We start from the raw sequence: 15,358 nt of genomic DNA, 5'->3' as shown, positions 1-15,358 counted from the left end.
AACACAATACAGCTGACGGAATCCTGCCACTGTCCTTTTGAACAGACTTTAATTGAGAGAAGTGAAAACACAGGTTACATTTCAGTGTCACCATCAATATGTCGCAAAATCAACACGAGAACAGTGATGCAACTAACACTTGTACATTTCCTAACTTCAGTCATCACAGAGCAAATCATTATCAGATATATTATTTACATAATAATTTCAAGCAATAGTAAATAATAACTTCCCTCCCTTAAAAAAAACAACCCACACCCCAACCGCCTTCCTCAGTGGGCTTCCTCACAGGAGGACCCAACGCTACTTGAGAACAGTCATCAGCGCAGACTCTGGACTAGCCCCTATTTTCTTTCAAAGTCACTTTAATTTTTACAACTTGAAGCCACATAACCGGCATGATCTGCACACTCTAGGACACCCCACATGATGAAGATGAGCTCTACTCCTTTTGTGTGAGGAGATTTGTATGTTTCTGAAGATGCATAAGATTACAACTCCAAAAAGTCAAAAATAAACACAAAAACAACACCTCCGATCTTCAAGCACGGTTTGTAAGATGTGCCACATGTTGACACGGAATTAACTGATCAGTAAGATTCTTTCAGATTTCCCTGCAGAGGTACTGGTTAGTTCTGATTCTTTTTCAGCTGCTGAAATGCAGGAGTTCTGACAGTTGCTGGGAGCACTACATCTTGCCTCCCAGGTTAGCAGCCCGCCTGACCTCCAGAATGTCTACACGACTCGCCCCAGTGCCTCGTTCTCTGATTTATTTCTAGCTATTGCTGTTAGTAAATGGAAACCATGACAAAGTTTAGATTAGCAGGCACATACACATGCCCTGGCCTATAAATATTCTATGATGAAAAATGGACAATGACTCCATTCCCAGTGAAAATGTGCACAGGAGAAGGGAGCTATCGACAGCAGCTCTTCTTACAGTGGAAAATCCAGACCAAATGGGGTGGGCTTCTAACCGACCCAGCGGTGTCAACCACTTCTCCAGGGCCCTGAGTCAACTACAAGTCCCCAAAGCAGAGCCCGGAGCTCCTCCAGGCAAACCTGGTCGGTCCAGTGGTTCAGGCATCTTGTCCTGGAAGCTGGATGAAGAAGGTCAACTGCCATGTCCTTCTTGGAGAGGTGAGTGAGGAGGCATTCGAGCCAGAGCTGAGCGCAGCTCCCACATGGTCGGCTGGGACGGAGCTGCCCTGGGCCGCCCTCACAGCGCCAGCTGCAGCTTGCTCATGTTTCTCTGGTGCATGTTGTGGTGACGGACTAATTCGTCTGACCGGGCAAACTTTTTCTGACAACTGGGCCACCGACAGCTGAAGGGCTTCTCACCTGTTGACACAATTGCCAGTTAGAAACCCTCACATGGAGAGCCGGGCCAAGTTCAACCATCCAGGCCCGAGTTCAGTCAACACAGGCCCCTCCTCCACATTCCCTCCTGTTCTCTCCCTGAGCTGAGCAACGGCTCATTTCACAGGCAGCCTGGAAATGGCAGTACCTCTGGGGGCTTAAGGATTGAAATATTGTAAGAATTATAAAATATTATTAAGTCAGATGACTTGGGAGATGGGAGCGGAGGAATGAGTCTAATTAATGAAATATCTGGGCAATTCATATTTAGTTTAGGGGAAGAAAACATCGGCCTCAACCTCTGCTGCTGGACTGTTTTGTGAGCTGTTTGATTTCCCCCTTTGCTGTCTGAGCAGAGAATTGAGCCTAACTGGGCTTCGAGGGCCTCCAGATGCTCATCCTGGATATTGCTGACTGACTGCCATGCAGCAGGAGAGCTGCACTGTGGCTTTAATGTCTGTCTGTATATTCTGGAGAGGTGGGGTATTTTAAATAAATCACAATATCTGAGTGCCTGGTGCTCGCTTCTTTTTCCTTCAGGCGTTAGAGCACAAACCCTATTATACAGAAAATTCTAGTTGAGCATGGTTTTGAGGTTTTTAACGAACTTGCCAAAAGATGGAGGCTTCTCCATCTACGGAGCCCTTAGCGGTTCCTTCCAAGCCTCGTTCTGTACTGGGAAGATAACCGGCATTTATTAAATGCCTATTCTACGCCAAACGTTGTGCTGGACATTCTCTGTGCCCTCACATCATGTGCTCCTTACCACAGCCTTGCGAGGGAAGCTTTGCTATCCCCACTCTACGGGAGAGGCTGGCCACCTGGCGAGCGCAGACGCAGAGGACTCAAGTCCACGTCCGTCTAATTGCAAAGCCCATGTATTTTGCTATATGTGCCCCCACACCGCGCCCCCACTGTAGTCATAACGGGAGCACCCCTGTGCTTTCTCCTAAGTGAAAACGCCACAGGAGCTGATCCCTCTCACACCTGGGGGAGCTGCTCAAGTATCACTTGTCCCACTTTGCCTTCTCAGAGAACTACTGGTCCAAACCAGCACTAAGAAATGTCCTGGGTGGGGGGAGGGGCGGGCACTGTCCCAGGGTCAGAACTGGGGGCCCATCAAATCCAGCATTAAAGGGTCTGCTGGCGACACACATGCAGATGTGCATGGGGTGGGGCCGGGGGCAGGGACAATAACTCTTTCCCCTCAAATTATGGACTCAGGACTAAGGCAAAGAAGCCACAACACCAAGGGCCCCTGAGCAGGCAGAAAGAGACGCCCATCTCATCAGCTCGGGCACAGGTGCCTGGACCCTGACGGTGGGCCGAGGAGGTGGGACCACAGGGGGCTGGCGCCCTCAGGCTTCCCTCCACCCCACTCACTGCTCCTCTCCTTCTAGATCTGCCTCCCGCTCCCCCACCTCTGGCCTTGCTGTCAGAGGTCGTCCTGAGGGACGGATCCTAGCCCTTGCTCCCGTCGGTCTGCACTCTTCTCAGCTCTCAATGGTGCTCAGCTCTGCTGACTTTGGCTCTTCCTGATTCTCCTTCCTCCCTGGGCTGAGAGGTGAACCCCAAACCCCAAAGCCTTCTTTCTCCAACAAAGAAGGCAGAGGGATGTGGAGGGCTGGGGCAGATAGAACTGGGCTTGCTACTTCCTAGCGCTGGGACTTCAGACAAGTCGTTCAGTCACCGTGTGCCTCAGTCTCCTCATTTGTAAAACGGGGGTAAAACAGGCCCCTACTCGCCTGAAGAAGTTGTCGTGAAGATAAACTGAGGAAACCAAGGCACTGTCCCTCCTCCCACACAAGGAGGGGGCTCTTTTCACACAAATCACAGCAGCCTTGTGCAGAAGCAGCAGCCTGGCAGCCCGCGAGCAGACACCTGCTCCCTGCTCTCTGCCAGAACGTCCACACACTGGCCTGAGCCCAACAGACACAGGGCCCGCTCCTGCCGCCCTCACTTGTAGCAGAGTGAGGAGCCAGGTCTCTGGAAATAGTGTCATGGAACGGGGGCTTTCAGGAGAATAAACACTTGGCTTGCTGGAATTTCTGCTGTTTTTCCATAAGGTTGATTATCAAGTCAAAATGAGTGATAAAAAGGTGATGCAACAAGCAGGGACAGAAGGAGCCGCTCACCGCTCGTCCCCTCTGGACACTCGTGACAGGAGTCTGGCAGGTCTCTCTTCTGCCCTGTACCCACAGCCCTTCCTCAGCATTGTCCTTATTTAAAGACAGTCACGCACTCTCTCCCTTCTCGGCCGCCCCTAACCCTGCTAGGGGTTCACCCTGGTCCTCTCCAGTCTCTCTCATCACAAACAACTGCATCCAACAGTAGTTTAAAAAAATAATGAAAAATAAATGTGAAGAAAAGTTACGCACTTGTTTTACCTGTATGAGTCCTGGTGTGGGTCTTCAGGTGGTCAGACCGGGAGAACTTGCGCTGACAAGTTTTACACTGGAATGGTTTCACACCTAAACGGACAGAGAAGGTCTCACCGCGGCCCTAACAGCGTGGGGGTGGCTCGAGGCCCAGAAGGCCTGCCTCCCGGCGGCCACACCTGCAACGCCGGCCTCACTCTCACATCCCGACTCTCCAGGTCAGCACGAACCACCTGAGGCCGCGAGTACCCCCTGAAGACCTGCTGCTGTCTTGGGAACAACTATCCCTGAACCACAACTGTCCAGCTCGCGCGAGGTCTCAGCCGTGCCCGAGACACAGCAAAGGCACCTCCCGCTGCAGGCGGCACCTGTGCTCTTTACTGATGCTCAGTGCCCATCAGCAAACTGCGGTGCAGTCTCACTGTCCTGTGGTGTGCAGGAGAAATGTGGGATGTTTCCTTTTCTTTCCTTTTTCTTATTTTTAAGAGAGGGAAAAATCTCCAGAGGTTAGAAGAGAAATTACTGGAAAAACTAAACAAATGGCTGACCCTCTCACATCCACATTCAGCACAAAGCGAATCCCCAGTCCACCGTAACCCAAAGGAATGACCTGTCAGCAGCAAGAAGCAAGCCCACAAACCTGTGTGTCTCCTCTGGTGTCTTTTGAGCTGGTCTGACCGAGAAAACCTCCGCTCACAGTCCTTGAAGTCACACTGGTACGGCTTCTCACCTTGGGGAGACACACCCATGTGAAAGGGACACTGGGAACGGGGTCTTGTTCAAGTCAGCCTGAAGGGGTCCCAGACGCCTGAGGCTCTTTGGCGGAGCCCGTCCGAAGGGTGCTGCCAACGGCAGAGTGAGGTTAAGGCCCTCGTGCACACGCACTCGTGGTCAGTGGGCCCAGAACCGGGCCGAGGTGCAGGAGATGGCCCCTCCCCCATCAGAGGTGGAGGGGAACTCAGGCTCCAAGTCTGACCCAAGGATCACACCAGCTCTGCCCCTCAAAGCCCTGGGCGAGGTGCCATTTCCTTCTCATGAAACTGGGCCCCTAATCTGACAACCTCAAGGGATCTTTGAACAGACTAAACCAGACCATCCAGGTAAAGGGCTCAGCCCAGAAAACACTGGTAGAGAGCATTCAGACAAATAACAACCACAGAGGTCTTAGCTCCCAGACTGAGTCTGAGGCAAAATTCTGAGGGCGATGGGCCTGAGAGCTGGCCCCACGATGTAGTTTCACGGCCTGAAGACTTGGCGTTCTCTGCTGCTGACCTCTCGCTCCCGGCCAAACACAGGCAGCTCCGTGGCTGCAAGACTCTCAAGCTAAACCAGGAGTCACAGCATTTAGAAGGTTTTTGGTGTCCCTTATCCAAGAGAAGGCAGCAGGGGGATTACACAACCTCCTGCCAGGGGCAGAAGGGACGAGCCCCACCCCTGTCCTCCTGGAGAAAGTTCAGCCAAACCCTGGGAAGTGAGCCCCAGGCATGCACGAGAGCCAGGGCCTGCCCACCTCCTTAGGAGAATTGTGAGTCACTGTTCTGGGATGGGGAGCGAGCCTCGGCCGGGTCTTTCCCCTGCAGGGCAGTCCCGGCTACTTTCCAGCCTCCCCACCTCCTCCCGTTCCCCAGTTGATCGGCATTCCCAAGCACACCATCCCCAAAGTCGGCCTTGCTCTTTGCTGACACTAATCACCCTTCACCCCCGCCCGTCACGTCCACCACCCACCCTCAAAAATGCTGCTTCCTCGGCAATGCCTTCTCGGAAACCTCGCCTTCAGATCAAGGCGTTCCTCCCCTCATTACAGAATCACCACGACACCTAACGCCGCCGGGGGCTGAGTCCAGGTCTGCCTTCTTCCAGGGCTGGAAGTCTGGAGGGCAGGGGCCTTTCCTCGGCTTTATCGTTCTACCTGGCCCAGCGCCTGAGACTTAAACGCCCCCACTCAGTCTCATTTCTCTTCCCCGCCTTTCTGCTTCTGCTCGTCCTTCCTCTACCTGAACTTACCAACCCCTGGATGGTTAGCCCAGGCCCTTCCTCCTCCAAGAAGCCCTCTGGGATGACCCTAGCTCAAGTCAATACCCTCAGCACTCCTCAGCACCCCCAGCCTCCAATTTAGCTCATTAGCACAAACCCTCCAAGTCCCTAGCTCCGAAAGAGACCAAAAACTCCTTGAGAAGGCGGCTTGTGACTTGGGGTGAAATGGCACGAGTTTGAGTCTGTTTCCACCGTATCCTACCCATCAAGTGTTCGTGTGTGAGGACTAAGAGAGTCCGGCACATAGAAAGTATTTAATGTGAAAGTACTTAACGCAACAGTCTGTACTACTGGTCTATAAATAAATAAGAAAAAATGGCACGCTTCTGAGAAGGGGCCGCAGGGCTGTTAAATACCAGCCTGCTTCCTCATCTTATTCAAGGAGCTGCCTAAGGGCCCCAGCAATCTGGGGGTCCTGCCCACGCCCTCCTTCACACACACATTGATCTGTCACTACTTTCTAACTGCCTCTTTCCCATTAAAAGTTCCTACAACTATATTGCCTTCAATGCATTCCCCTGCATTTTTCCAGGCAGAATTTTACTTTACAATTTTCCTTATAACCTGAACAGATACTTCTCAAATGATCCATAACATGCCACTGGTCCTCTCACCTTTAGCCTCAAGCAAGTGGCCTACTGAGTGCAACCCTGGTTTGTGCCAGAATTGTATCCTCTAGGTGCAAGGAATTAGCAAAGCCCAATAGTTTAAAGAGATCTGAATGCAACTTGCTTTCTTCTCCAGCTTCCCAAAAGCAAAGTCAGCAGTAACAGTAAAATAATAATGGTAATCATAATGGCGAAGCTGTCCTTCAGCTGTGGAAAGAAGGCACCAGCTCCCTTCCTTCCTGTAGGAAAGAACGCTTCCCTGCAGGGGAGACCCAACCGCACTCCCCTCCAGTGCTCATGAGGCCCACAGCAAACATCTGGGAGGCGGCAGCTCACTTTCAAGGGGGCCAATAAGCAGACGAGGCTGGCTCTCTCTTTCCCAGAGGCAGGTCCCTTGACTGTGGGAAATCCAGTTTTCTTTGGTACATCTTCAAAAATCATCTTTTTTTAATTAAAATTAAAATTAAACCTACAATCCATCTCCTCATGCCTATCTGCTTAGTTATTACTGACGCAGGCAATTGTTTTCCTTTGGACCATCTCTTCCTATCTCAGATGACCTGCCATCAAGCTCTCAAAATGGTCGGATAACTGAGTTCCCCAGGCTGGCTCCTCCCTCGTCACAGACACTAACAGCATTCTAACAATAACGCTATCATTCACTCAGACTGTCGACACAGGGTGCTCTTCTAAGTGCTTCATATCGCTAACTCCTTTCCCTCAATTTGATTCTAAAAGCTGATCTAGTCTTAACAGCCATACAAGGCAGGCATTCTCATCTCCATTTGCCACATGAGCGAATGAAGTTCACAGAGAGATAGGTGACTTGCTCAAGGTCTCATCACTTGCAGTGAAGCCAGAATTCAAGCAAGAGTCTTTCATTCTGGGGACTTCGTTCCCACTCTCTGCTCTGCTCCTTAACAAAGGAGGGGCAGTCAGGACAGAGATGGCCCGAGCTTCTCCCATCGCCGAGGCCAGACCCTCCAAAGCAGAGCTATGTCCCACCCTAGAAGCCACCCGTGTCCCAGGCATGTGAGCTCCGGCAGCGGGAGCTCTGAGCACCCTGTGCAAGGCCACTGGGACTGGCTGGCCGGTACACACACTCACCGGTGTGCTTCCGGCTGTGCATCTGCAGGTGGGACAGCTTAAAATATCTCTTATTGCAGCCGGGGTACGCACACATGAAGGGGCGTTTCTCACTGGTCTCTGACGCTGACCGGACAAGCGTCGGGGTGACTCCAGGCACGCGGCGCACGTCCTGCAAGCAGAGTGGGAGAAACAGAGGCTTCAGCCACACGGGGCTGTCCGAGCTCGCCCTAAGGGAGAGGGTGCTGGGACCCGCCGAGAGAAGGGGCGGAAGCTACGCAGCCTGGACACTCCTCCACCCCCACAGGCCCTAGCAGATGCCGTCAAGAGAGGCAGATGGAGACATCCTGCAGCGCAGCCCGACGCCATCCCCACCGATCAACCAGAACCCGTACTTGAAACGAAGTCTGTTTGGGGTCATGACCCCGAGCATTTGGAAAGAAACATTCGTGCCGGAAGAGCCCCTACTCCACCCCCACCCCTCTGCATCTCCACGTGGGGCAGCGAGGCCTGGAGCCCACAGTTCCACCTTCTGCTCTGTTCCCTCCCCATCGGAGACAGGGACATACGACATCAGGCCCAACCTGCAACAGGTAAGGAGTCCTTACAAGAGGGAACTGCGGGCACTGAATGGGCCCCAAACTGACCAGGCCCTCCACGTGTGAGTGTGTGACAAGGGACAAGGACAAAGGAGCCCCAGCAGGTGGGGGTTCTGTCTGTGAAGGCGGCTGAGGCCCATTGTGTAGCTGGAGCAGCCCTCTCACAGTGATCCCAGGAAACATGTGTGCCTCCCATGCACTTTCCATGCCCCTCACAGGGCCTCCTGTTGATCCCTTCGTCTCGTGAGAATGAGTGTGTGTATGGTCAACCCTCCCTGAAAAGGAGCCAGAGGAGGATGGTGAGGCAAACCTCTTCCCATTCTCAGCATTGGTGGGTGAGCCACAGATGGGAGCACCGGAAGGGCCCAAGGGGCCAAACCCTCCTCAGTCTCTTAGAGATGAGCCGGTCAAGGCCAAAGAGCACATGCATGTTATGTGTGAGGACTGGAGCCACTTCTGAGCTTAACCCACCCCTGCCTGTGCATTTATCATGCCACCCCCATGCTTGTGGTCTGGTTCCTATTTCACACTGCCTTGCACTGAAAGATCATCTTTTTTGAAGAAAAGGTACTGTATTGACATACAGCTTTGCTGTTGATAGGCCACACTGTCTTAAGGCAAAGGGTGGCATAAATGTAAATGGTGAGCCAGTGGTGTTGGGTCATGAGAAGGTAGTGAAACTACACCTGTGTGGTCTGAAGTCTAATCATAGGCCACGACAGTGAGTCTGACCAGAAGGGCTGGGTTGAAAGGAGTTTTTTCCATCTCCTTTAATTCATCCTAGATGCAGCACATACAGCAATGGGCTATAAAACATCAGTCTGGGTCCTGGTGGAGGATTCTCGTGGAATTTGTTAGAGGAGAGACTGGCTGACTCTTTCTGTCCTTACACTAGATTTCCCTATTTCTGTAACCTCTCCCTTTTTTTCTCTCCATTGGAAGGTTTAGGATGAAGGACACACTGTTCTATCACCATGACGCCTCTGGAAACATCCCTCAGAACATCTCAGAGCTCCTCGCCCCAGATGTTATGTGGGGACCCAGTGCCCCCAGGACTTATTTCTAGGGTGCTGACGACTCTGGAGAAAGTGCTGTCACTGACGATGCAGCCACCAAGTCACACGCAAAGTCACAAGCAAGAACCCCTGGTAAGTGTGTGGTCTGGCTACCCAGAGAGGCTCCGTGGGGGCCTCCCAGGAGTTTCCTGAATTCTCTGAAACATTCACCTTTTTGCTTGACTTTCTTTACTCTCCTTGGAGACTCACCCTTCCCCAAGCTGATCACGTGGCCATTAAACATGGGGTCTGGAGCCGGACAGGACTTGTGTTATAAGTCTCCGCTCCACCTCTTCAAAGCTATGTGACTTTGGATAAGTCACTTGTTTTCTCTGGACTTCAGCTGCCTCATCCATAAAACAGAGATGCTAACAGTACCCACCCTCATAAAGGTGTGCTGAGGATTAAATGAAGAAAGGGAAGTCCATGCACAGACACGGAAGAACCTTAAACGCATGTTACTAAGTGTAAGAAGCCAGTCTGGAAAGGCTACATGCTGTGTGATTCCAACTACATGACATTCCGGACCAGGCACAACTATGGAGACAGGGAGAAGGTGAGTGGTTGCAGGGGTGCAGTGAGCAGGGGCATCTTTAGGTCATGGCTCTCTTCCGTATGATACTGTAATATAGATACACGTATTACACATTTAACAAAACACACAAATCTGACAACACAAGTGCAGCGTAATGTAACCCACAGACTTGAGTACAACAATGTGTGCGTACCGGCTCTTCACTCATAACAGATGTACCTGCTAATGTAGGCTGCTAACAGCAGAGGACTCTGTGGGGAGCACGGGGAAGGGGGAGGACACTCGGGCTCTTTACTTTCTGTAAAGCTAAAACTACCCTAAAAATTAAGGCTATTAAAAAAGAGTCCATTTATAAAACTTAGCACAATGCCTGGCATCTAGCAGGTGTCCAGCCACAGGTGGTGCTGCTATTGTTGCTGTTGTTGTTGTTGTTACTATTATTATCGGCAAGACAGAGACTACTTTTGGGCACTTTACAATGCAGACCAAATCTTACAAGTCATGGGTCCAGGTCATTAATTCAGGCCCAATTAGCCCAAACAGAAGAGATGTGCCCCCACCTGGGAGAAGGCTAATTAGGTGGTGAGGGAGGAAAGGGTTCTGCAGGAAGCACCTGGGTCTGAATCCCGGAGGTGGCACGTTCACACTGGCCTGTGGAGATGGGCAGGCTGCCCTACCTGCGCCAGGGGAAGAAAAGGGGTCCCTGCTGCCACAGGAGCCTATAATTAGGAACAGATTTTCCAGGACCAAATGGCCATCAGCAAGGAAGGGAGGGCTGCCGAGAGGGGAAGGAGGCACGTCCTCACCTGAATGCCCCTGAAGACGCCATGGGTGTGTATCCGGTACTGGGCACCACAGAGGATGGGCGTGGTGTGGCTGTCGCTCTCGTACCCTGCGCCATGGCTGCAAACACAAGGAAGAGAACACCGGGCTCACGTCGGTTCACAGGTACCATCTGGAAATGCCCACCTGCGGTGGAAGCAACGTTCCCTAAAAGCCCACAGGACAGGGGGTGGTTTTTGCCTCCCTCCACGGGGCACTGTGGAAGCAGGGCTGTGAAGGGCGGGCTGCTCCGTCCTCTGCCACCACCACGCAGCGCCCCCCCACGATCAGATTCTCACAGGCGCACCGCACCTTCCGGGTCAATGCCTCTCAGATGAGCCGGGAAAAGTCCCAGTGGCAGGACTTCATCCCCAGCAAGTTATTTACCATCTAGACGGCAGGCTGACAGCTGCGAATATCTCAGGAATGAGCAGATGCCTCAAATTTCACATTAAGTGCCCTGGATTTTTGTCAGCACCTCATGACTCAGTTCTGATCAGATTGCACCAGGAAAATGATGACACTTACAAGAAGAGATGTCACATCCTCAGAAGTGGGGATTACACATCTGTGGCCCCACTCTGCTTAACCTACAGATCAGTTTTCCAGATCAGCTTAATTCCTTGAAGCCAAGCTGTGCCCTAGGTGGACACTCGACCGACCAGTCTCCTAGCAGGTGCTCAGGCCAACCTTGGACTGGGAGAGCTGAGGGATGTGGATGTTGAAGAGAACAACTTGGGGGGAGGGCATGCTCTGCTCTAAAAGTAGTCCCTCCTTCAGTGAGAATGCTGATGTCTGTTCTGTAGTTATTTTACTTCCAAACGAGGTAGAGTGAGGATTCTCGTCCACACTGCAGCACACAGAATCACACCTAGAATCGCCACGGGAGCTTCTATGAAATTCCTCTGTAAAATGGTGCAGCTACTTTGGAAAACGTCTGGCAGTTTCTCAAAAGGTTACACATAAAGTTACCATATGACCCTGAAATTCCACTTCTAGGTATATTCCCAGGAGAGAAGAAAACGTATGTCCACACAAACACGTGTACACATTGCTCATTAGCAGTGTTATTCATAATGGCCAAACGGTGGCATCAACCCAAATGTGCACGAGCTGATGACTGGATAAACAAAACATAGTATATTCATACACTGGAATACTATTTGGTGATAAAAAGGAATGAAGTACTGATACATGACACTGTGGACAAACCTTGAAAACATCACACTGAGTGAAAGCAGCCAGTCACAAAGGACCACCTATTATGTAACTCCATTTATAAGAAATCTGCAGAATAGGCAGATTTATAGAGACAGAAAGTAGACTGCTGGTTGGTTGCCTCGGCTGGGAAGTTGGTGGGAAATGGAGAGTGACAGCCAATAATGTCCTCAGATTGTGGTAATGGTCGTACAACTCTGTGATTGTACTAAAAACCAGTGAACTGTACACCCCTGAGGGGTGAACTGTACAGCATGTGAAATATATAAAGCTGCTTTGAAGAATGACCGCTGGGGAACAGGGCCCAGGCACCAGCACTTCTTAAGGCCTCCACGTACAATTTCCAGGTGCAAGGGCTGAGAACGTCCATCCTCTGCTATTACTCTAGAGATTCCAGGGGCCCTGGTGTGGGAGGCGGGCAGTGTGGCCAATCGGCCCCCTCCTGTGAAGGTGTGGGGAAGCCTGGGCTGGCTCAACTCTCGCTCACCCAGAGCAGAGAATTCCCAGAAGGGCAGAGTGTCTGCCAGGATGACTGAAACATCCACACATCCTGCAGCCACAGCAGCTGTGGGGTTTCATGTTTAGTTCTGGCTCCAAGCTTTTTAGAACGAGCTGCCTGTCTCCTTTGCATAGAGCAGTGACAGCAAGTCTGGGGAGATGGGTGGCAGTTCCATCCCCATGACCTACTACAATTTGTCTCTACATTCTTCAGGTGGTTTGTGACATATCTGGGGGAAAATGTTCCAGAGAGCAAAACCAGGGTCAAACATGCAAAAACTGAGAAGAAATGCCAAATTCAGATAGCATCTGCCTTTCTGAACCTTAGAGTGTGTTTTCCAAGAGAAAGAAGCCATGTGTGCCTTCCTCACAATTAAGTCGTGTAGACACTGGGGATGTGAGAGTTGATGACAACAGCGATGTGGGAGCAGGAAGAGGACAGGACAAGAATGCGCTACCAGAACATCTTCCCCCAAGGGCGTGAAGAGATGCTGCCTTTGCTTGGTTTAGCCTTCCACGTGGAGCCAAGATGTGACTTACATGTTTTCCAGGGCTCAGGGACTCTAGGGACACAATAGAAACCTGAATTATTTTAAAGTTCTGCCATCAAAGGGGAAGAATTTGGACTCTCTTGTCTGGGCAGCTAATTTCTGGATTCTATCTGGGTTCCTGGAGGGTGGGGGGCATGGGAAACACACTTTCCTCGGGCTGCTTGTCCCAGGAAATGAGGAGCTGCACCACTCAGAGGCTATCATGATCCTCCCAGCAGATGCAAGCCAACCAACAAGAGATGCCACCAGCAACAAGCCTGTACCTGCCTAATACGCCACCAGCATCTTCCACCAAGCCTGGGAACAAGGAAAACAGCCGGGCCCTGCACTGGCTCTGTGCTTCCAAAAGACAAACACACTCTGGAAACCCTGCAACCCAGCGCTCACCCAGGGTGGTCTGCCTAGAACACCACTCACAACCCACGGGCATATAATATGGTGATGACTCTCTAGATCAGTGAAGGAGAGCAAGTCATGGTCTTGGAACCAGAGATTACTAGAGGCAGACATGTCGCCCACCAAGACCCCATGCACAGTGGCTCCACCTCCTCCCCATCAGTGGGACAGCATGGCTCATGACAAGTTTCCCGGGTAGCCATCCCATCTGGGGAGAGCTTTAACTGCTAGGAAAGGCCATTCTAAACCCAGCGGAAACCGGCCTCCTCATTTTCGTCTTCTGGAGAACATGGAGTGCATATTGCTATTTCACACCATCTCTGTGTATCTCCTCTGCTCTCTGGTACACGGCCTTGAGGACAGAGACTGACTCGCTCCTCTCAGCCTCCTCTAACTTAGTGACTGAATAAGACTCACAGTCCATCACCTTCCCTGGGATGGAATGAACCTAACCCTCCCCACAGGATAGCCCCTCAGTGTCCCAACAGCTCTCTGGGACGCAGTTCTCTCATCTATTACAGTGTGAGCTGGTGTCTAATTGCTTTCCTCTCCAGAACATCTTTATCCCCTTCATTTTGTTAAGTCGCTCTCAAAGTGTGGGCCCAGGATGGATTCCAGTGCCCCAGAAAAGCATGGCCATAAGGGAGTGTGGAGGGAGGAACATCCGCAAACACTCATCAGGCCACACACAAACACCAGAGAATCAGAAGTAACATAAATGCCTGAGCCTGGAGAGTATATGCCTCACCCAAAGGGAATCCAGATTTTTCAAAGTCAACATGCTAGTCAAACACAATACAGTGCATCAGGCCCACAGGCTGCCAGGGCTGAATCCCTGGACAGAGGGCTTGGGGCTTCCCCTTCCCTCTGGACAAAGTCCTACTAGTAACATACTGAAGAGCTCATCGCTTCTTAGCACTCAGGCTGCCATGGTCTTCAGCCAGACAGAATCTCCACTCCCACCCCAGCATGAACTGCAGTTAAGGTAGCTATGGCCAATCTCAAGCTTGAAGACACAGTTTTTTAAACTATGGGTCAGGACAATGCATTTATATTTCAAATTCCATCCTATTTCTTTTAGCAAGTCATCCTCAACTCTTGAAATCTTTTTGACTCTTGATTTGGCTTCCAAAACATTTGCTTCCTATTCAATTTCATGTCATCTCTACATTTGAGAAGCACCTTTTCTGTGTTTTCATAAGAGCTGCCATTGTTGGGAACGATTATATTTACAATACGTGTAATTGTTCTCTGATATTCAGGAAGTGATGGGATTCTAGAAGGTCTCTCTGGAGCAACCTGGGGGAAGCCGTCACAGAGAATCTAGTCATTTGGGCTGGGTCCAGCCCAATAGGGCACACGTTATCAGCAGGAATTAACCTGAGAGGGAAAGGCCCAGGATGATGGTGGCTACCATTGCGACAACAGCCATGGTTAAGACCTAGCTGCTAGCTTAGACAGTCAAGCGAAGCCAAGCTTAACCCCAAGATAGACCAGCCTTAAACAGTTACAGCAACTGTACTGTGCATGAACCAAAAAGGATGAGATGTCCGGAGCCATAAAGCCTTCCAAGAAGGGCAAGAACTACCAGCATCATGAAGAGATTTCTAGGGCCAAAGATGCACCTTCCACATATAGGAATCACAGAGCCCTGGAGAGTTGTGGGGTAAAAATTCATCGTGGCCCAGAGACGAGGGTGTTATCCTTCATGGAGCTGATACCAGAAAGCAGGTTCTAGAGCAGACTGTGCCTCCCACCAGACCAAGCAATTGAGAAACCCATATCTCCCAGAGGGTAGAAATGCACGCAGTGGCTGCACCCACTTTCCAACCCAGGTAGTGAGAAGGAAAGCGAAGGAACCCTGGCCCTACAGCAGCAAGACATGTGGGCCATGCCTGGGTAAGGCTGGACTTTCTCAGGATGAAAAGTGGTGATTTATAAAATGTTTTCAAGTTTTGTTGCCTCATAAACTTGTCTCTGATAGATAAGATACTGGACTCAGCTGAACTACAGGGAAAAGGGATTTGATGACTCCCTGGCCAAGATAACCAGGGAGGTCACCGTGAGGTGTAAGGAGGGCGGCTATGGTCCAGCAGGTGGGGAGCGGAGCTGGCGGGTCTGGTGCAGGCAGGGGAAGACGTGGCAAAGGAGGCTCACAGCAAGGTGACTGCTGCTCCGTTCCTGCCACCAGAGCACGGCACTGCAAACCTGGCCAGACT

The 15,358-nt window shown here is 51.2% G+C and overlaps 1 protein-coding gene across 2 annotated transcripts in view; it reads right to left on the bottom strand.

Annotated features, from left to right (window-relative positions):
• Positions 1-271: 271 nt before the first annotated feature.
• WT1 (WT1 transcription factor) overlaps positions 272-15,358 on the bottom strand; it is a 45,227-nt gene continuing 30,140 nt past the window's right edge. For both annotated transcript variants that reach the window (XM_046684519.1, XM_046684520.1), the window contains 5 exons: positions 10,461-10,557; positions 7,487-7,637; positions 4,378-4,467; positions 3,738-3,830; positions 272-1,341 (listed from right to left, as the gene is read on the bottom strand). In XM_046684519.1, coding sequence (XP_046540475.1) covers positions 1,220-1,341; positions 3,738-3,830; positions 4,378-4,467; positions 7,487-7,637; positions 10,461-10,557 — 553 coding nt within the window. In that variant the 3' untranslated portion in view covers positions 272-1,219. The remainder of the gene's footprint in view (positions 1,342-3,737; positions 3,831-4,377; positions 4,468-7,486; positions 7,638-10,460; positions 10,558-15,358) is intronic.

Source organism: Equus quagga, chromosome 14, assembly GCF_021613505.1.
Source record: "Equus quagga isolate Etosha38 chromosome 14, UCLA_HA_Equagga_1.0, whole genome shotgun sequence".
Classification (NCBI taxonomy): Eukaryota; Metazoa; Chordata; class Mammalia; order Perissodactyla; family Equidae; genus Equus; species Equus quagga.
Note: the sequence above shows the minus strand (reverse complement) of the source record. Positions and strands in the feature narration are given on the sequence as shown.